Source organism: Melopsittacus undulatus, chromosome 3, assembly GCF_012275295.1.
Source record: "Melopsittacus undulatus isolate bMelUnd1 chromosome 3, bMelUnd1.mat.Z, whole genome shotgun sequence".
Classification (NCBI taxonomy): Eukaryota; Metazoa; Chordata; class Aves; order Psittaciformes; family Psittaculidae; genus Melopsittacus; species Melopsittacus undulatus.
Window position 1 is genome coordinate 63,768,004 of NC_047529.1, and position 22,284 is coordinate 63,790,287.

At 38.2% G+C, this 22,284-nt stretch overlaps 1 protein-coding gene across 1 annotated transcript in view; it reads left to right on the forward strand.

The window, feature by feature from the left end:
- RFX6 (regulatory factor X6) overlaps positions 1–21,090 on the forward strand; it is a 38,305-nt gene extending 17,215 nt beyond the window's left edge. Inside the window, exons 7-19 of the mRNA XM_034060974.1 lie at positions 2,189–2,296; positions 4,681–4,758; positions 4,851–4,964; positions 8,080–8,129; positions 8,623–8,782; positions 10,176–10,320; positions 11,560–11,669; positions 13,785–13,902; positions 14,977–15,099; positions 16,472–16,681; positions 18,127–18,636; positions 19,619–19,837; positions 20,714–21,090. Of these exons, the coding sequence (XP_033916865.1) occupies positions 2,189–2,296; positions 4,681–4,758; positions 4,851–4,964; positions 8,080–8,129; positions 8,623–8,782; positions 10,176–10,320; positions 11,560–11,669; positions 13,785–13,902; positions 14,977–15,099; positions 16,472–16,681; positions 18,127–18,636; positions 19,619–19,837; positions 20,714–20,880 (2,112 nt within the window). The 3' untranslated portion in view covers positions 20,881–21,090. The remainder of the gene's footprint in view (positions 1–2,188; positions 2,297–4,680; positions 4,759–4,850; positions 4,965–8,079; positions 8,130–8,622; positions 8,783–10,175; positions 10,321–11,559; positions 11,670–13,784; positions 13,903–14,976; positions 15,100–16,471; positions 16,682–18,126; positions 18,637–19,618; positions 19,838–20,713) is intronic.
- The last annotated feature ends 1,194 nt before the right edge of the window (positions 21,091–22,284 follow it).

The window sequence follows — 22,284 nt, forward strand, 5'->3', positions numbered from 1 at the left end:
AAAATAAGGAGATACATACATAGTAAATAAGTCAGTTACAGTTAGTTTTCTGAATGCAGTATTTGAGAGAATTTCCCTTAAAACTGGCCTCTAATTCACAAAATCAACATATATAGGAAAATACTCCCCTTTGCACACTTTTATACTATGTGTTATACTATATACCTACTATTTCCACTTCAGTGAAATCTGACTGTATGCAAACGGATAGGAAAAGGCCGCTTCAAGTGCCATTCAAATGTCTTTTGCATGGTTATATATCCATCCATTAGTACAAAGGGAATCTGCATAGATGTAATGGATTTACTGCAGGTATATACAGAAGGCCTCTCAAGGCTCTGCACACTGCTTTGATGTATGGACTGGGTGGGCTAAAATGGAACCAAAGGTTTCAGCCAAAGAGTCTTTGGGTTTGCATGCCATTCTATGAGAATGGCATCAGTAAGGACAAAATCATCATACAGAATTTATTGCTTCTCTTGAGAGTGAGGGTTTCATCTTAATTATATCATTTGAGAGCTTACTGAACATAATGTGGTGTTGTTGTGTTTTAAACTCAGCCACACAGTCTCTCTCTCACTACCCCCCTTCCTCCCCTCCCCGCCCCTCAGAGGGATGGGGAGGAGAATCAAAATAATGTAACTCCCACCGGCTGAGATAAGAACAGTCCAGTAACTAAGGTATAACACAAAACCACTACTGCTACCACCAATAATAATAATGATAAAGGAAAAAACAAGGGAAGAGAATACAACCACTCACCACCTGCCAACCAATACCCAGCTCGACTGAGCAGTGATCTCGCCCTTCCGGGTAATTGCCCCCAGTTTATATAGTGGGCATGACATGCTGTGGTATGGAATACTTCTTTGGTTAGTTTGGGTCAAGTGCCCTATCTCTGCTTCCCAGCTTCCCATCTGCCCTGGCAAAGCATGAGACTCAAAAAGTCCTTGATCAGACTAAACATTACTAAGCAGCAACTAAAAACATTGGTGTTATCAGTGCTGTTCCCAGGCTGAAAAAAAACAGCTACTAAAAAGGAGAAAAATGACTGCTACTGCTGAACCCAGGACAGGTGTGCATTGTAAATATAAGCATGGTAATACTGTATCACTGCAGAACGTTATTGCTCAGCTTTACTGTGAAGTAGACTAAATCAAATTCTGTGCAAGTATTAGGTTAGGAGTCTAAATAAGGGTTGATTTACCATATGTTGCTTAACAGTAAGTATCCACATACACAAGGCAGCTTGTTGTTTCGCCCTTCAATCCCATCTCTCCAAAGGTTAGCACCTCATAGTTATTCAAGATATTTTTCCAATCTGTCACTAGTACAAGATGTGTCTACTGTATTTCAGATGTTACAAGCTAAAGCAGCTTAAGAGGCTTAAGAACTCTAAGAACTGAAAGAAACTCAGCAGAATTTAAAGTAATTCAGGAGGAATTTAACTTGTATCAAGATCAACACTGACCATGTCTCAGCAATAACTGGAGAACAATAAATGACCAAGAATACCATTCTTACTGATATATGAAACTGGGGCTTCATGTCAAGTCTGCAACAATCACAAAGAGATTAATAATAAATACTTAGGTCGTAAGTGTCTGTAGACCCTACATACCATCACATCCATAACACTATAATATATTATCAAACTTTATGATCAACTAAAATAATGGTTGCCATAGTAAACCAGCAGAAGCCACTATTGCCATGCTATCAGAACAAGAAGAGAGCAAGGAAGAGCAATAATATCTCCACTATTCTAGATCCTTCTGCTAGCAAGATACATATTAAATAAAACTTAGGGTTTTATATCTCCATGAGGGTATGAGGGTCTCCATGAGGATATAACATTCCACACTGTAGAGGAGAAAATTTTTTACTTTAGATTTTAAACATAGATCAACCCAAAGATCGTAGAATTACATGAAGTAATGTGGTTTAGAGGCTGCATGACTCTGAAAACTGCATTTGGTGGAGTTTAGATCTGGCACATATCTGTTTATCTTCCTGACCTAAAACTCAAGTCTGGATATGAATCAATATTTTGAAGGACTATCTGAACATAAATATTTGGGAATGTTGAGAGACTTGTGAGATAATATGCAACTTAGCATGGATTTCTGGCTTCAGTTGAACGTATATTGGTTATTTCAATGCTCCTGTTTTTTCCCTTCCTTTTCAGGGTGGTTTCACTCGTAAATATTCTCTGAGTTCCAAAACTGGGACTCTCCTCCCAGAGTTTCCAAGTGCTCAACACCTTTTGCTTCAAGGATGCATTTCTAAAGACAAGGTAAAATGGGAGCTACTTCTCTTCTGACTTACTTACAGATCAAAAATTACCACAGAATGTTTCTTCATATCTTAGCCTTTGAGGTATTGACATGAAAGAGCCAGAAATGTCCATAATCAAACAGAGGTGACTGATTTATAGAGGGGGCAAACCTTTACTAACACCGATTAACTGGCTTTCCACTGGAAAGGTGGTTGAATTATTTACCTATTAACTGACCTGGTATTTTACAAACTGATGGTATGTAAGAATGGGAGAGCAAAACAAACAAATAACTGAGAGTTGTATTCATTCTAAATGTCTTTGGTTTTAAGGTAAATTTTGTTCTGATTAGATCAGAACAAATAATTCACAACAAATAATTAGATAAACTTTGCGCTTTTTGATTAATTGCTTAAAAAGTGACTGTGAAAATCTGAACATACATTATTATTTTTTTTAATTAGTAAAATTTTATTCCCCAAATCAATACTTAGTATTGCTCATCCTAAAAGTAACTGTTCTGTTAGAAGTATTGCTGGTGTATGTTTTATGTCTTTGACTCCTTGCCTGTGAGCTACGTTTGTGTTATTTCTAGTCACATTACAGGCTGCTACATCCCTGAACTGTGCTAGAAACTTTTTGATACACGTTAAGAACTCTCCAATTTAGCCTCCAGTACAGGTCATGATGGTGGCTGTCTTGAGCAATGTTGCTTTAAAGCTTTTTTGTTTATGATCCCTTCTTCTAAAGTTTGATCTCTGAAAGTCGTGGAGCCAAGGATTCCTGTTGTGAGGACTGAACAGAAGGAGCCATCTGTAGGACAGAGATCTTAGCTAGAAATCTTACCGTTCCTAAAGAAAACACAAGAATTGATGTACTCAGCAGTGTGCATCAACTGCTGTTATAGTCTCCATCAGTGAATTGACATCTCTCATATATACATTTTTGTAACACTTAAATCTGAAAAAAATTTGAGATTCTATGCAGACCCAACACAGCAATGTAAGCAAACCTGAATTTTACCACTGCAACAATGAAAAAAAAAGATGCAACTCATCTTCATTTTGGGTTGAAGCATTTAATTGCTCTGATGTTTGAACCAGAAGATGGAGGGCCCAGCAAAGCTTTGCAGGTGACAGACTCATGGAGTTATGAGAAGACTATGGGAAGAGAGATGAATTTCTGTGTGTCTGCTACTCTCTCTTTCCTTGCTTCTTTTTCCTCATTCCTTGTTGTCTTGTTTCCTGTTTTATTTTCTTACCATCTTTCACTTCCTTCACCTTATCTGGCCAAGGGGTGCTGAACTTAAAATATATAGGTACTCTGTTGAAGAGATCCTGTACATGAAGTTTGATTCCTGCATTAAACTCCTAAGAATCTGTATGCTACTAAAATCTCTGGGGAATGAATAAATGTAGCAGCCAGCACTAAAATAGATTGATAATTTCTTAATTTTAAGTTTCTGAAAAAAGCTTACCCAAACCTTTAACTTCCATCAACCCCTTCAAAGAAAAAATTAAAAAATCTATTAAATGTTCTTCAATCTCACGCTTTGCCCGTATTTTTCAAAGATATGTAATTACATAAGCAGATTGGAAAGTCAGCAAGGTCTGTTTTCAAAGAAATCTGTATGCTAAACCTATTGAAATAAGGTGGTACTAGGTCCATTTGAAACCTGATATTGATTTGCAAGAGAAGTTCACAAGCTGTGACAAACTTTTGGTGATTCTGGACCATAAGAACGTTTTTGCTAGCATTTTTCTTTCCTTAAGATACTTTACAAAATTTCTTGATTTATAATCTGATACAGATTTTAAAATTTACTACTATGTTTTACAAAGTCTTGTAATACCTCTGAAGAGTTATTAAAATGAGGGAACACTCTACTCAGATAAATTAGCCTGAAGAGATGAAAGGGAGTTCTACTTTTTAAAGTTCTGTTCATGTAAAGCAGTGATTAAACTTTGACCAAATGACTGGCAGCTATTTTCTCATTTGTCTAACCAGATGATGGTTCAAAACACTCATAGACGCCTATAGTAGCCTAATGATTAACTTGTGCTACTCTTTGGGATTAATCTTAGCTTCAGAAAGGGGAATTTACTTTGCCATCTGACTGGCTAATCTAGCTGTTTCCTTGCTTTGATATCCACATTTTCACAGTGTATAGAGTCTCAGATGTTGCATTTCTGACAACAACGTCAAGACTCAAAGATGTCAATAAAATCTAGAGTGACCTCCTCATTACTTCTGGCTATACAAAGCTGCCTATTTGTGCATATGTATTGTAATACTGTTTATATTCTATATTTAAATACTAACTACAGAAAGCAGAAATCTACATCACTAGCAGTAAAAGAGAGAGCTAAGAAACTCTGTTTAATCTTTTTCTTCCAAAATAGGTAGATACTCTTATCATGATGTACAAGACACACTGTCAGTGTGTCCTTGACAATGCAATTAATGGGAACTTCGAAGAGGTAAGGTTGTTTGAACACACATTCTTGGTATATGTGCACAGGGAGCCAAGAAGATGTTATTTATGAACATGAATCTGATCTTACTCCTTTAGATTCAGCATTTCTTATTACATTTTTGGCAAGGAATGCCCGACCATCTTCTTCCTCTGCTTGAAAATCCCATAATTGTTGACATCTTCTGTGTTTGTGACTCAATACTGTATAAGGTAAGTTAAACATTTAGCTTCATGGGCACATTACAGCTTTTGCTTGTGTAAAAACAACATTGAAGTTAGAACAACAGGATGCTGTGGCTGCTTTCTGCCTCTCTCTTGTGTAAATCAGGAAGGATTCAGTTGAAATCATGAAATTTGATGCATTTAAAAGCTAAAGTCCAGTCTCAGCTCTGCTGAACACTTGTTATGTGACTACAGGATACACAGTAATAGTGAAATCCTGACCTACTTGCTTGGCTGCTTCACTGACAAGGCTGAATTAAGACTGGATGGAAACTGAAGCCTTGTTTTTACTTAAAAGATTATTCAGGTTAGATATAATGAAGAAGTTCTTTATTGTAAGGGTAATGAGGCACTGGAACAGGCTGGCTAAAGAAGTGGTAAATTCTCCATCCCTGGCAACGTTCAAGGCTGGGTTGGACAGAGCCTTGGGTGACATGGTCTAGCGTGAGGTGTCCCTGTCCATGGCAGAAGGGTTGGAACTAAATGTTGTTAAGGTCCTTTCCAACCCAAACCATTCTATGAGTCTATTATTAGTGCAGTTTCTACCAGCAAAGGCAGACTGTGGCAGATCAGTGAGGTAATTCCACACACAGATCTGCTACTCAAAGGTTATGTCAGACCAAGGCTTCATGTTACAAAGCTGGAAGAATACTAGGTTAAGATATTCCTGCCTCTCCTGCATGATACACTCTGCTTCTGTTCCTATGCTGCTGGATTTACATTTGTTTGGGTTTAAAAAAAATCTGTGGGACATTAGTTTTGCAGAGGTTTTGTGCCATATGTGTAATTTAATCTAGTTAACAGCATGATCACAGAAATAGTTGAAACTAAGTGAAACTGAGGTGTATTGTAAGGTCAGGATTATTTAATAGAGAAGAGATTCAGAGAAGCCCTGCAAAGGACTTGGGGGTGTTGGTCAATGGGAAAATGAACGTGACCCGGCTTCAGTGTGTGCTTACAGCCCAGAAAGCCAACCGTATTCTGGGCTGCATCAAAAGGAGTGTGACCAGCAGGTCAAAGGATGTGATCCTGCCCCTCTACTCTTGTAAGACCCTCTTGCTCTTGTGAGACCTCACTTGGAGTATTGTGTGCAGTTCTGGTGCCCTCAACATAAAAAGGACATGGAACTGTTGGAACAAGTCCAGAGGAGGGCCACAAGGATGATCAGGGGACTGGAGCACCTCCCATATGAAGACAGGCTGAGAAAGTTGGGGCTGTTCAGCCTGGAGAAGAGAAGGCTGCATGGAGACCTCATAGCAGCCTTCCAGTATTTGAAGGGGGCCTACAGGGATGCTGCTGAGGGACTCTTCATTAGGGACTATAGTGATAGGACAAGGGGTAATGGGTTAAAACTTAAACAGGGAAGGTTGATTGGATATAAGGAAGAAATTCTTTACTGTGGGGTAGTGATGCACTGGAATGGGTTGCCCAGGGAGGTTGTGAATGCTCCATCCCTGGCATTGTTCAAGGCCAGGTTGGACAGAGCCTTGGGCGACATGGTTTAGTGTGAGGTGTCCCTGCCCATGGCAGGGGGGTTGGAACTTGATGATCTTAAGGTCCTTTCCAACCCTAACTATTCTATGATTCTATGATTCTATAATAGAACACTGGGGAAAAATATAATACCACTGAAGCTTTTAATTTGGAACATCAGTTTGGTTCATTAATTAATAGCTGCAAAGTACTTTAGGTTCCTTTGGTAGGACATGCCATATGAATAGAAAAGTTTTGTCATCTTCCCTTTAACAAATTTCAGGACCACATATCAATGGGAAGAAATAACTATAAGGCTAACAGTAAAACACCAAGCAGTCAAAGCAAGGGACTTGGAACTGTTTACCACTGAGTGTGTTACAGCCATCTATTTAATTTTTAATGTACAAAAACATGGTCAAAAAAATCCAGAAAAGATGAAACTACGTATTTACTAGAAACATATGAAACTGTAAAGTTAGAAGAGGTGTTTTAGCTAGCAGGGAGATATAACAGTAATTAGCGTCAAGGATCATAATTACTGCCCTAGAGATGAGTCATTAAGCCTCATTAGTTGTAGAGGTTATATTGTACCTTAAGTTTATGAGATTTTTCTTGCTCTAAAAGTGCTGCCAATATTAACTTTATTTGTAATAAGTTTTTAATGTGACAAAAGAAGAAATACTACAGGAGCCCTAAGTTATAAATCAAGTAAGACAGAATTTCTCTAAAGTTCTTAAATTTACTATTGTGTCTCTTCTTTGTGTCTTACTGTTTCTCACTTATAATAATGTTAGATATTCTTGACAGCACAGCTGCCAGAAAGAAGAAGAAATGTTGTTGTGTTGTTATCAAACCATTTACATCAGTAATGGAAACAGATTTTTAGGATATAAGCTGACAGCTTTGCCCTCTGCAATAACATTCCCCAGAAGGCATGCCAGATGGCACAGTTTTTTTCCTGAACAGCTCTACATCCTACTTAGCTCTCAGGGATTTGTCCAAAACTCTGAACACGTTCAGTGGCACATTCAGTATGGTAGAGAGAAGAGTCAAGCGGCTAATAGCACATGAGGACTTAGGACATTTTTTACTGAGACTCACAGTGGTTCTAGAGAAGACAATGTGTTTATGCATCTCACTTCTACTGACTTCCCTATCATAGGAGTGACAGCACTTTCCTGTTTTACTGGCATGATGGCATACATTAAGAATGGGAGCTACCTAAATATAAAAATATCTCATATGTTCCTATCTAATAGTGATGGGAGAAATCTAGGTATATAAATATAATAGAATCATAGAATCATTGGGGGTTGAAAGGGACCTTAAGGATAATCAAGTTCCAACCCCCATGCCACAGACAGAGACATGTTGTACTAGACCAGGTTGCTCAAAGCCCTGTCCAACCTGACCTCAAACACTTCAGTATCACTTTAAATAACATGTCACTCACTTCAAATAATTACTGCTTTAAATAACACTTCAAGTATCTGGACAATAAGTTGAATGGCTTTATTCTGCATTAATTTCCTGTCCTTATCACTTTGCAGTCTAAGTAGACAAGAAAGATATGAGTGAATAAATGGCCAGTGGAAGCTTGATATAATTTTCTGTTACTTTTTTGAAGGTCCTTACAGATGTACTTATCCCTGCAACAATGCAAGAAATGCCAGAAAGGTAGGTATTTGTCAGTAATAATACTAAACAATGTTTGTTAGGCATATTCTAGCTAAAGAGCAGAAATTCTATATCCCAAATAAATTTTCTTACAATATTTATTCTCTTTTTCAGAACAGTAGCATATGTATGGCAAAATACACTTAGCTCTCAAGACAACTATAGAATATTACACAGTATATTGAATATTACACAGTATTTTAATGTCCCATTTTACTGGCTTGTTGAATATATTGTAATAGGCTTCTTCTACACTAATGCCCTATAAGATCAAAAAAGAAATAGATGTACTTGTGTTGCCTAAGGAAAACTAATTGTTACCTTTTTCCAGACTATTTTTCAGGTTTGTAGCCTATGCACCACAATAACATTTAAACATTATTAAAAGTTGCCTCTGAAATTTCTGTTAATCATGATTAAAACCTAATTATTTAAATTAATGCAAGGCAAATTTTATTGATGTTTCTCTAAAACACTTTTTTTTTTCTTATAGTTTACTGACAGATATAAGAAATTTTGCAAAAAACTGGGAACAGTGGGTCATTTCCTCTTTGGAAAATCTACCATCAAATCTGACAGATAAGAAACTGCCTATTGCACGAAGATTTGTTTCCTCCCTGAAAAGACAGACATCATTCCTACACCTAGCACAGGTAAAAAAAAATAAGGCTATATATATAAAAAATTGTCAATTATATTTCATGCACCTTTCAGGCTATGAGATACAATGTGTTTTCTTTTCAAGGTTCAACTTCAGCTATGGAATACTTAACATCTTGTAGTATTAACCACACAAGAATGAAATGACCATAAATGGATCTGACCAAAACTTCAAACTTCTGTAGTGGAAAAGAGAGAAAAGATCACGGTTATAATGAAATACTTTCATAGGACCTTTAGGCGATCAAATGATGAAGTGTAATATATGTGTATTTGTTTTAGTTCCAAATTGGAAAATAGCAAGGTGATCCTTCTGGCCCAGCAAAGGTTTGCTGTCTTTTCCATGGTGTCCTTTAGTGAGCTTATTTGTTTTTGAGTTCTGACTGAAAGGAGAATGTGTGAGTGACAGGTAGCCAAGGGCTCCAAGGCTGTCTTGCCCAGGATACAGGTATCTGAAGTTAGAAGGCATCTCCATGTGATGGTTTGGTAGATTATACAAAAGAATACAATGTCTTTTGGGAACTTAAATGCTAACAGCTTGGGCTTTGAGGTGGTAATCCTCATGAGTAACTGTAGATGCACCATATATTCATCTTGGTTTTCTCTTTCATAAATATTAAGGCAGAAGTATCATGTATCAGGAAGATAATCTGATAGAAAAATGAATTAGAAAAGCATTAGAAGTCTAATGGAAGGGAAACATTTTCTCAACTGATCTACAAAAACCCCAGCCATGATTAAACAGAATATGATTATTTTCTGAGGGGTTATTCAGGTGTGGGTGGGTGCTGGTTTTGGCTTGAATAGAGTTAATGGTTTGGATTTGTGCTGGAAAGAGTGTGGATAATTAAGAGATGTTTTCATTACTTCTGAGCAGTGCTTAACAGAGAGCAAAGGCCTTTTCTGCCTCTCACCCCACCATAGAGTAGGTGGGGGGTGGGCAAGAATGTGGGAGGGAAACAGTGAGGACAGTTGATCCGAAGTGGCTAAAGGGATAATCCATACCATATGGCATCATGCTCAGCAATAAGAACTGAGGGAAGGCTGGCAGAGGGGGTACTGCTCAAGGACTCCATTGGTTGGTGGTGAGCAACTCTTTTCATTTGCATCACTCGTCTTTCTTGGTTTGTATTTTTCTCTGTTACATTTTTTCCCTTTTCCTTACTGCTATTACTATTATTGGTATTGTTACTGCTATTTATTTTTTTTTTTTTAGATTATTAAACTGTTTTTATCTCAACTCATGAGTTTTCTTATTTTACATTTTCATTTCTCCCCCATCCCACAGGAGGTTGCAAAGTGAATGAGTGGCTGTGTGATGCTTAGTTGCAGGCTGGGGTTAAACCATGAGAGGGTCTCAACATTTTACGTTTACTTTTCTTCCAGATTGCTCGGCCAGCCCTTTTTGATCAGCATGTGGTCAATTCCATGGTGTCAGATATTGAAAAAGTTGATTTGAATAGTATTGCATCTCAGGCACTCCTTGCAGTCTCAGGGAGCACAGACTCTGATGGGGAGGTCTACAGTGAATGTAAGTTCATGGTGATATATATATTTTATTAAAAGTAATTAGCTTTTTCATTCCATACCATGCTAGTCTACTTGGAGATGGACTAAGAAAAGGCACACAGACGCCCTGCATCTTCTAGTCTAGCTCAGTGTTAACTTTAGTATCTCAAGAAAACCAGTTAGTTGCCCTAGCATGTCCTACAAGAACAGAAGCTTGGCTGAGAAGTCACAAACAGTTGCTAAAGAAATCATTGATATGTCAGTTGCTAAGTGTAATCAAATGTCTTTAGTTTGGTCCTAATCATATGAACATATTAGCACAGATCATTTTTTGAAACATGTCTCAAAAATTCCACATCATTATGGCTTAATTTAATGGACATTTGAGCTACTTTACATTTCTTTTTATGAATAGGTTTTTTTTTTGCTGCATGTTGTTCTTTAACAAAATACATAATTTTCTATGAAGTAAAACAGCTATTTTCATACACAGAATTAGAGAGTGTTAATTTTCATATACATACCAGTTGTTAAAAAAAAACCTCTTTTTCTCTGTTAAAAAGATAACTTTTGTCATAGGAATCATGTTGATCAGAGTTTGGAGAGCTGAAAGGAATAGTAGTGTGTTGTCCTCTAAATATTATTACTTGATCATGAAAGTTTGTTGTCTTTAATAGTTCAGTAATCTATTCACATTTTCATTTGAGTTTCCCATTTCCTATCTTTGGTGTAATTGTTTTCTATTTTGTTCCCTGTGCTCTTCCACACTGTTTTTTTTTTTTTAAAAAAAAAAAAAAGAAAAAGAAAAGTAGAGACCTAACTGGTCATTCAGGCACTTTTTTTGAAAATAGGAGTTTATGGAATTAGATTTACATTGTATTGTGAAAAACTTGTAAAATATAAGGTAAATTAAAAAAGTGTATAAATTGGCCATGTCACAGATAAAGCTTTACAGCTAAGTAATAAAAATGTTTTCAAGGCTGAATCTTAAAAGAAATTGAAATTAACAGATTTCTTTTTTCTTTTATTTTCTTGTGAAACTTCATCATCTTACAACTTGTATCACTGTAATGCTTTAGTTTAAATATGTATGTGTGATGAATGTGTGTCTGCTTGTTTTGCTGGGGAATTGCTTATTTCTTTACTGCTCTAATTCTTTGCTTTTCCTTTCCATGCTACAATATTGTCATATTGCTGGTGAGTGGCTTTTTCTCACATTCAGAATGGCATGAAATGATATGTTCTCCTTTTTACATGGTAGATGACTCTATTACAGTGTTCCAAGAACTGAAGGACCTTCTAAAGAAGAATGCCACTGTGGAATCATTTATTGAATGGTTGGATACTGTGGTTGAGCAAAGGGTTATCAAGGTACCTTTCAAATGTTCTGTCTGACTCAAGACCAAATCCTACTCCCCTTACTCCTTACACAGTCAGACAGTCCACTTACACAGTCCCCTTACATTTAGGAAGTCCCATTGGTTACCTTTGTGGAATTCTCTGTTCCCATCTAGTTATTGTAAGAAAGAGTTCTTTATTTGGTGAGAAAGGTTCCAGTGCCATTAGTTCCAATTAATCAAATTGAGTGCTGTTAAGCAGTCTTATGTGTGCAACAAACTAAGAAGAATCTTAACATAAAAGTCATCAGTGTACACGAAAGAAACCCATCCACCTTATATGTGTATGCAGAAACACAGGTATATTGCTCAGCGAATGAGCAGAAGCTGTTCCTTTGAGAAGCAATTCTTTATTTCCAGGTTCAGGCCAGGTTGGATGGGGCTTTGAGCAACCTGGTTTAGTAGAAGGTGTCCCTGCCCATGGCAGGGGTGTTGGAACTAGATGATCTTTTAAGTCCTTCTAACCCAAACCATTCTACCATTCTATGGTTTCATGGTATTTGAATGGTGTAAGTTAATGTAGCAGATGGAGTCAGAAGTAGCTAACTTGTAGAAGGATTTCTACAGACCAGGATAAAAGATGCAGTTTTGTAGCTTTGTTATGGTTCTTAACACAGTAATTGATGGTTTTGATGGGATTTTTTTTCCCTCCTGATTTACGAGATGCTTTATAATCACAAGTATTTTATATGCATGTAGTTACATATGAATGATTACACTATGGCTCAGAACAAAATAATTGAGTTCTATATTATAGCTCAAGTAAGAGATATTTATCAATTGACTCTAACTAATGTGAACTAGCAGAATAAATTGTTACCCATTGCTTGCTAGAACTGAACACTGGTCTTCTCATCAGGTCTTGTTCTATCTGGAAATGGAATATTTTATCTGCCATTTAAGGGAGCATCTTCATATGAATGGATGCAGGAGGAGGAGGCAGTGCAGTTAGCTTTGACTGACTTGCAGGACAGTGCAAGACAGTCCTTTCTTCACCTGTTTTCCCAAATTTCAATGGAGACAGTGATAATTTCTTTCTTTTAAAGCTCTTTGAGTTTCCTGATACTTGCTGACATAAGTGATCAGTACAGTGGGGAGCTTCGAATGATTCAGGGCAGCAGAGCCAAAGCAAGTCCTCATACACACTTACCTAGACACAAAACTCCCACTGAAGGTATGCAGTTACAACTTATCCAAAGAACTGAATGATTATGGTCTAAAATTCATTCCATAATTTCAGAAGACAATTTCTGATAAAGAAGCCAGGTGAACAGGGTAATATTCTCTCTAATTCAGCATCTACTATGTGATATGTTATTATTAAAGTTAACAGGTATGGTTCCTACCATCGTTTTCCTGTAGTGAAGGGTAAGAAATACCAATGATTCCTGATAGGAGGCTAGGTCAAATAAGCAGAAGCTAATAATTTACAGAACATGTAATCCTTCCATTGCTGTCTGCCTTCTGTTCATGCCAAATTGTGGTTACTGTCAAATTCACACAACAGCTTCTTTTTGCTTGCTGTTTGAGAAAGCAACAGGGCATACATTACCACACGAAAAAATCACTGCCAGAGTGAAATGACAGTATGAAATGAGCAGCAGTAAGAGTGTCAGTATTACGTTAGTAAACATACCATTTTGTAAGAGAAAGTCTGGCCAGTGTTAGCCTACATTCAAATACAAAGACTAATTTCCTGTTTATATGGATTAACATAGTGGCAGAGGGTAGGGTTTTTAAAATTTGTTTCTGCCCTGTACACCTGTATATTTACAGAACATTTTGGTATCTTTAATACTAGAATATGAGGCAATTTATATACCTTCAGGGCACAGCAGAGCCCAAGCAGTAAGCAGTTTGCTTCATCTGATGTTGTCAGACCTCTACTCTGGTTGCACTGAATTAAGTGAATTATGCTCTTTATCACTTTAGGATACATATTATAAAGATAGTTTGAATGAGGCAGCTTGATCCAACCCTGTCACATCAGCTTGAGTCAAAGACTCCTTGAACTCTCAAGAATATTCAGTTCTCATGTGTGCAGAAAACGAGTTAGCATACTTACCAGTATTTTACTACTCTCTTTCAGGCAAGCAAGCAAAATGGGAGGTCATTAAAGAAGAGAGCTCAAGACTTCCTTCTCAAATGGAGTTTTTTCGGTGCTCGAGTGATGCATAATCTAACTCTAAACAACGCATCAAGTTTTGGTACCTAGGCTTTGTAAAAACTCTCGTGTTTTGTATATATGTGCTAGTACTTACTGGCTTTCCACCATTTCCTGAGCAGAAGAACATGTTCCAATCTAAAGATTCTTTACTTAAAGCCACAAATGCTGTGTAATGTGTTTTTCAAACTAGCCTTTCATCGTAAATGCTAGCAATATTTTGTTGATGGGCAGTGTCGCATTCATTTTTAAAAGGTATTTTTTTGCATTTGAAAAGCTGTGTTTGTTTTGACATGGCAATGGAAATATAACTGGATACCTCAGTGTAGGCGACAGAAGATTTAAATCATTAGTTTTACATGTGGATCAGTTTGGCAAAAAAAAAAAATTAAAATACTGCTGTGCAGAAGTTCTTGTGCATATTACGTTTTAACACAAGCAAAATTAATTTGGCAGATTGCCACTTATTTAATCCTGGGATCAGTAGACAGTCAATTAAACAGTTTGTGGTTTTTAACACATGAGTTTCATATGTCCATCTTTGGAAGTGTTTACATTTTTGGGGACTTTCAGAAAGAACCTTTTATAAAATAGAAGATGGTAGAGCAAGTGAAACACACTGTGAAGCTAGTACACAATTTCCTAAGTTTAGCTGCAGGTAAATTGCAATTTAAAATTTCAGAGTGCATTTTAAATGGCTGTAAGGAGACCCACATTTTTAATGTGATATATCCTTGAAATAAGGTCACAGACTTCACCAGTTATTGTCTGGTTATTTAGCACAATGCAAACAGAAGCAGAGCAGAGGCATTCTAGCAGACTTTGGCCTTATCTAGCTCCACTGTGTGCCCTCTTCAAGTATAAAACATGTCTCACTTTCATCAGTATTTTTCTTTGATGTAATTAGTGGTCAAATAGCCTACAGGACAGTAAACAATTGAGCTAGGTGGGCCAGTGCAAAGAGAGATTAGAGCTAGAACTTAGGCACTATACCTTGTTGGTCTTGCCAGGTCATTTAAAGTCCACAATTATTTGTTTGTTTCACTCGCTTCTTGTCGAGTGGTGAGAGATGGTCACAAAGATAACTTAGCTACTCTCTCTCTTTCTCCTCCCAAAGGTTCTTTTCATTTGATCCGCATGTTACTAGATGAGTACATCCTGCTCGCCATGGAGACACAGTTCAACAATGACAAAGAACAAGAACTCCAAAATCTACTGGACAAATACATGAAGAATTTAGGTAACTGGAGCTTGGTTCTCTTAAATGTACTCCTGTATTTTTAAAAATTGGCTTATTTGTTTAAACAGGAACAAGCTTACTGTCTTCTCCTGAAGGTGTAGCTATATTCAACGTTGTCAAATTCGCTTGAAAAGCTTGTGACCCCTCAGCAATTCATTCCCACATTCCTACCATAGTTCCCTTAGTAACATTTTGTGGGAACGTGAATTCACTGGATCTCTGGGTGCAGCAAACACTTGTAGATACATCTGAAGGGCCACAAACTGAAATATGAAAACAGGTATAACTAGCAGAAAGGGCAGAAATTCCTAATCCAGTTTTTCTGCCAAAGCTTCAATATGTAATTGGGCCTGGAATTAGGAACATATTAAATGTTGCTTAAATGTAACTATTCCTGCAAGGTTGGAACACAAATTTGGAGCCCTGTTTAGCATCTGGCTGAAGTATTCAGGTGTGGAAGAGAAACAAAATGAATTTTAAAACCTTAACATTTTCCATCTACCAGGCTTCTTCAAAGTTAGACAGTTTGAAGCCATATTCTTCAGGCCCTTTGCTATAAAAATGAATGAAGTTTAATTTGGATCAAATTTAAGTCCAAGTTAATCCCTAAAAATTCAGTGAAACTTGACTGTATAAAAATAGTTCTGCTGAAATATTTATTAACATTAGCACCAGCGATCATTCTTTAACTTTTTGGTTGTTGTTACTCTAAATCTGCCCTTTGCTGCAAGAAACTTGCATAGAATTTGTCTGACAGTCAATGTTTTTAATTCATCATTCAGGAAAAAACTTGTTCTGTATAGCAGTTGCCTTATCTTTGGATATTTAGGTGAAGTCCTTGAAACCATAAAGTCCTGGTTTCCACTGAAGAATAGCAAAACTTCCACTGACTTTATCAATAATCTGCACAAAACTGTACAGCCACTGAGTAAAACAAATGCTTTTCTCTAGATATCGGTATGAAAACAGATTTCAAGCATTCTAAAATTCCTGTTGTTCATTCTTTAGGATGAAGTGTCATGAGCTTGGTTCACTCTTGGTGCAATTTACTTGACTTCATTGCTGACTCCTATTACAAGGGGATCAGTCTGATTTGTACCTTCACTATGATGGCTCCAGTTAGAAGCTGATACTCTGTAATGTAGATCTGTGGTCAGGGAATATGATACAAACAATTCCACCTGGAAGATTAAGACTAGGGCAATATTTGTATTCATTGGCTACATGCAAAACATGGAGGCTTCACTATGTTTTGAAATATGCAAAGATATGAACAAATCAGGCAGCTCATATGTTGTCTATATACTCGTGGTGAATTTATGTGCAATGAGCATACATGACAGCCATCAAGAGTTTTCACTTACTCTTCCAGATGCAAGCAAAGCCACCTTTACTGCATCACCCAGCTCTTGCTTCCTAGCAAATCGTAACAAAGCTGCTCCTCTGCCCAGTGACACTTCAGTCAAAAATGAGTGTCTAGCAGAGCAAACCTATGTGTCCTTGTCGGCTAGTCAGCCAAGCAGTGTAATTTCTGGTCTGAACCCTTTTGCTGCAGGAGACAGTGAGAATATGCATCTGGCAGGTATGTAACAGTTCTTGTAGTTTGTCCTTCTCTTGCTTGTTAGGCTTTCAGTCCACAGTAGCATGTTGCTGTAATGACCATATGCATTTGTAAAGACCTCTAGTAAATGATGGCTTGGCTTCACGAGCGAAGATTTGGGAAGGGATTTACCCATGATTACTACAAGCACGATGACCAAGGGCATGTGGGATATGCAAATCTGATTGGAAAAAAGGGTGCTTAGGCAATCAGGAAGTGTCCGACCAGTACTACCAATTCCTGAGGAATCTCGAGCTACCCATGTGTTGGTCCACCCGCATGCAAGGTTGGATCGGCAGCTACCCATGCACCTTGTCACCTACTGATTCGACCCTCACCTGTCCATATCGACAAGTGAGAGCAAGCCCTTCCAGCCTGCACAGGGGATTGTTTAGGTGAGGGTAGCGTGCACAGAACTGGCCCCATCCTTTACACCTGAGGTTTAACTGCCAGGCCTAGCCAGCTTGGATGGTGACAGCAAAGTCCACAGGTGGTAGGTTTTGTAAGAGTGTCCTTCTCTTACACTGAGACCATACAAGGCTGGACGAGCTCCATCAGCCCGGGTTTAAAGATAGGAACTTTCCTTCTATGAGGAATGCCTGTCTTCACTGACAACGATTCAGGAAGGGCTTTAACCCACGCATTCTGAACAAGACTGTCATCTCCTTGGTCAATCTCAACCAGCCAATGACGCAACAGCACAACATCAAGCATCTAGGTGGGATTCTGACTTTGAGGCATTCAGTCATAAGCCTGCAGATGGGAGCCTTGCACCAGTGGCTCATCAGCCAAGCGCATGCACCAGGGATCTGAACCGGCGATTCCTCTCGTACTGAGCAGGATTACTATTGCAACAACACAACATCAGTAGGGTAAAACTAACCTGTCTCACGACTAGCAAATAATGTCTGATGAACTCATCCTCTGTGTTGATTTACAGAAGATGGCAACTGTAGAGCCTTGCCAGTAGTAGGTCCTCTTGGAACAGTGGTAAAACTATTCTATTCCTCTTCCCTGATTCTTGTGAAGACAGAATGAACAGTAACACCTGGAGCACATGTGACTTGTATTTCATACATGCATACAATACAATCACTTAGGTTGAAAAAGACCCTTAAGATCAAGTCTAACTGTTGAACTAGGGCTGCCAAGTCCACTGCTAAACCATGTCCCTAAGCCCTACATCTACACATCTTTTAAATACCTCCAGGTTTAGTGACTCCACCAATTACTGGACATTCTTATTGAATGTGACAGCCTCTAAGCCAGAGAATGAAAGTGGGAAGCTTCATACACTGAAGCCATGGATTAAAAAGCATTGATTGTATGGGTGGGGGTCACTAGAGGGACAGTGTCTTGAGAGATCTGCTCTATTCAGCAGTACTGCAGTATGAATTCTGATTGCAGCTAATGCTTATTTATTCCAGGTCAGATGGAACTGTCCCAAAGCACTGGTCACCTGATGACTCCACCCATTTCACCAGCCATGGTCAGCCGAGGAAGTGTTATCAACCAGGGGCCAATGGCTGTGAGACCTCCAAGTGTAGGTCCAGTGTTATCTACACATTCACAATGCTCTTCCTATTCAGAACCCCTTTACCAGACACTGTCACAAACTAATCAGAATTACTATGGAAACAATTCCAATTACCAGACAATGTTCAGAACTCAGGCCCATTCCACTCCAGGAGTTTACCACCACAGAACAGAGCACAGCCGCTTCAGTGCCTTGAGTGAACAGCAGTTCTCCAGAGACTACTTCAGCAACAGTTGTGCTGTGTCTTCATACAGTGCCAGATCCCCTTCTAGCTATGGTTCCTCATCCACGTCTCAGGACGCACACAATACACAGTTTCTGAATAATGGGAGTTTCAACTTCTTGAGCAACTCCATGTCTACATGCCCAGGAGCAGCATATCCTGCTAATGCTTCCAACGGTATTAATAGATATTTTCTTTTTCCCTTCTGTTTCTCTTCCTTGCTGCTGGAGTAAAACACCTTTTATCTGCTTTTTTCTATGGAAGCTGTTTTTCATATCTTCTTATTTTGCACTTCTCTGATGACACACAGATTGTAAAGTAGCTTAACAAGCTACTTAAGAATTTATTTTCCTCTGGTGCATTCTCAGTAGACCTCAAATGCATCTGCTCTGCCTATGCTAATCTTACTTTGGCACCACTGCCATGTCTTGCATAAAGGAAACAAAACCCCTCTGACCCTGTGATTTAACAGTCTCTTGAAAAGCCCCCCAAACATCTACTATGAAACAGAGAAGGAATAAGATAGCTTACCTCTGGGACCAGCATAATGGACCATTTTAGCCACAAGGTCAGGGTGGTCTGACAAAGTGTAAATATGTGCATTAGAATTAGTTTGAGACATCATCCCTAATATTTATCTTGTTTCGAGCATATTGTACCAATCTACTTTAGAGATATGGTTAACAAAGCTATCGCCCTCTTCTGGAAGAAAGAGACAGTGTAATTATTGCATTTGTATGGATTTGTATATGCAGTAAGTATGCATTATCATGCACATTTTCTGTTCACATGTACTTTCCTTGATGGTGCGCTTCAGAAGGGAGCATTGAACTGTAGATAGGAGTCTCCATGGTGTCTCTTATGGCCACTGACTGTAGGCTACTGTTTGATTCTTGATCTTAGACTGGAAGGGCAATTCTGTACTGAAGGCGTGACTGAACTCTTAGGATCTCTTATACTCCCATGTTACCACCCCTCTTTTGGGTGAACTGCATGCGTTTCTAATGTTACTAGGCTGTATGAGTACATAAATAATCTTACTCTCAAGGGACACAGCCGGTAACAATTAACTTTTGTCCCAGGTTGTCACAGGCTCCTACCCTCCCCTTTCTCCTCAGCCATATTTTCACTCTGCTTTTTTCCAATCTCCTGTCAATAGGGTACTATGGAAACAATATAAATTACCCAGAATCTCACAGACTTGGAACAATGGTGGATCAACATGTTTCTGTAATCAGTAGTGTAAGCAGCATTCGATCGTTACCATCATACAGTGATATACATGATCCACTAAATATCTTGGATGACAGCGGAAAAAAGCAAGCAGGCTCATACTACACAGAGTCTTCACCTTCAATCACCTGTCGGACTCCTATATGTAAGTATAGCCAATGACTGAGGAACAGCTACGAACTTTTTAGCATCCGAACAAGTGATGAGTATTAAACTGTAGCTCATATATATAGCATATAAGCAATACTGAGATAAAATTGTTCAATACCCAGGGCATCATAAGATATGTTTTCCTTAATATTTCAGGACTGTGGGTTTAATTACTCTTCACTTCCATAAGGAGGACTATGGCCCATTGTCCATGAGGACTGGAATGACTGGCCTGGGCCTCAGTTGCAGAAAAATCCATATTAGAAAACACTTACTAGCTATTAAGTGAGCTAATAATGGACTGAACTCTTCTAAGGGCTCTTAAGGATCCTCACTGTTACACAGATCAAATGAACCCAGGGTCAGAGATGTCTAGACATATACTTCTTATGGCATAGTCCCTTCCTGTCTTGTGCTTCCACAACTGTGAGTCTTAGGCAAAGCTCCCACTGACAGTGAATTTTAGGTGAAATTACCTAACCACAAAGGGTTTCTTTTGGTATGTGCATTAAATAAAGGGCATCTGAGTTTTGTCTCGCATTCCAAAAAAGGGTGACATGGAAGATATAAACTAAAGCACTGTTTGTTTTGTTGTTGATTACCTCATCCTACTACTTACCTGTTAGCCTTGCACAGAAGATCAGATATTACTTACCTCATTAAGCCTCTGGAAGATTTCAGTGCCACTGAAGAAAATTTATTGAAGTATAGGTAAACTGAGTGTGGTATAGAAGTGTTGACATTTCCACCCTTCAGATAGTGTGCCTGGTAGATAAGGTCTCCATCAGATGAAATTGGATTGTTTTTTTTTTTTTTGTTAAATCCAATAGATAGAAAACTTGCAATTAAGGTAACTTTTTTTCCCCCACAGCTTCAAACATGCAAACCACATCTTCTTCCCAGTGCATGTATGGAACACTTGGTCAGTTCCCTTCTCAGGAAAATCTGGAGCCCCATGGCCCACCAAGCAGAGATATGGTGTCATCTTTACCACCAATCAACACTGTATTCATGGGAGCAGCTGCTGGAGGAACTTAACTGGGAGAGTCATGTCAGTGTCTTTAAGCTTACTTTCCAAATCCAGATATTAAGGCTATGATACAATCCCTTCCAAGTTGATAGAATAGAAAAGTATTACATATAGCTGTTAAAGGAGGGATATTAACAGTCCTCCACAGAGAAAAAAAATTGCTATCTTCAAATTGGGTCCTGCTTATGAATCACTCAGGATTGTTTTCACCATTACAGCTTTTCAGTCAAAAATTCTGGGTGAGCAGAAAGAGCCAGTGATTCTTGCAAACAAGACTAAGTTGTAAAGAAATGATTACATCTATTCCTAATTTATTAAAAATGATATTTTAGTCTTTCACTTAGATCTTTTTGTATAAAAATGTTTATTTAATGCCTGTGTTGCTCATTATTTATTAGGACCACAGAGTAACTGTTTACTTTCTCTTATTTGACAGATTGTCAAATGTATGTATCCTACCTCCTATGGAAATGTTTACAAGGTCAATTTTTACTGTTTTAAATGAAACTAAGCCAAATTCTTACTTTTTTACTGCTGTGCTCTGGAAAGTAAATTTCAAATATTTAGTGACTGCTTGTGTAAGTGAAAGTCCTCAGGAAATAAATAAAAAACATTGAGTTTTGTTTTCTGTTACCTTTTTTTCTTTCTTATAAAATAAACCACTTTATCTTAAAATAAACCCAACGAAACATTAAAATATCATAAGCTATCTAATTGCAATAGCCTGCCACTGTAGCCGGATAACTGAAACAAAGGAAACAATTATAGAATCATAGAATAATTAGGGTTGGAAAGGACCTTAAGGTCATCTAGTTCCAACCCCCCTGCCATAGGCAGGGACACCTCACACTAAACCATATCACCCAAGGCTTCATCCAACCTGGCCTTGAACACCGCCAGGGATGGAGCATTCACACCTTTCCTGGGCAACCCATTCCAGTGCCTCACCACCCTAACAGTAAAGAATTTCTTCCTTATATCCAATCTAAACTTCCCCTGTTGAAGTTTTAACCCATTGCCCCTTGTCCTATCACTATAGTCCCTAATGATGAATCCCTCCCCAGCATCCTTGTAGGCCCCCTTCAGATACTGGAAGGCTGCTATGAGGTCTCCACGCAGCCTTCTCCAGGCTGAACAGCCCCAACTTTCTCAGCCTGACACAAAACGTCACAGGATTTCAAAATTACTTGTGCTGTGCACCCAGAATTTCTTCTGGTGGAAATCCACAAAAAAAAATGTCCATCAGCTTTCATGGGTTTAGGGCAACTGTGTATACTGAGACCAGGAATAGTAAAGATGATTAAAAATACTGCAACCCTCTCAACTGGCTATTTTAATAGAAAGATATTTTAATTGAAAAATATTTTACAAGTGCCATGATATTCTATATACAAGCATGCATTTCTGTATGC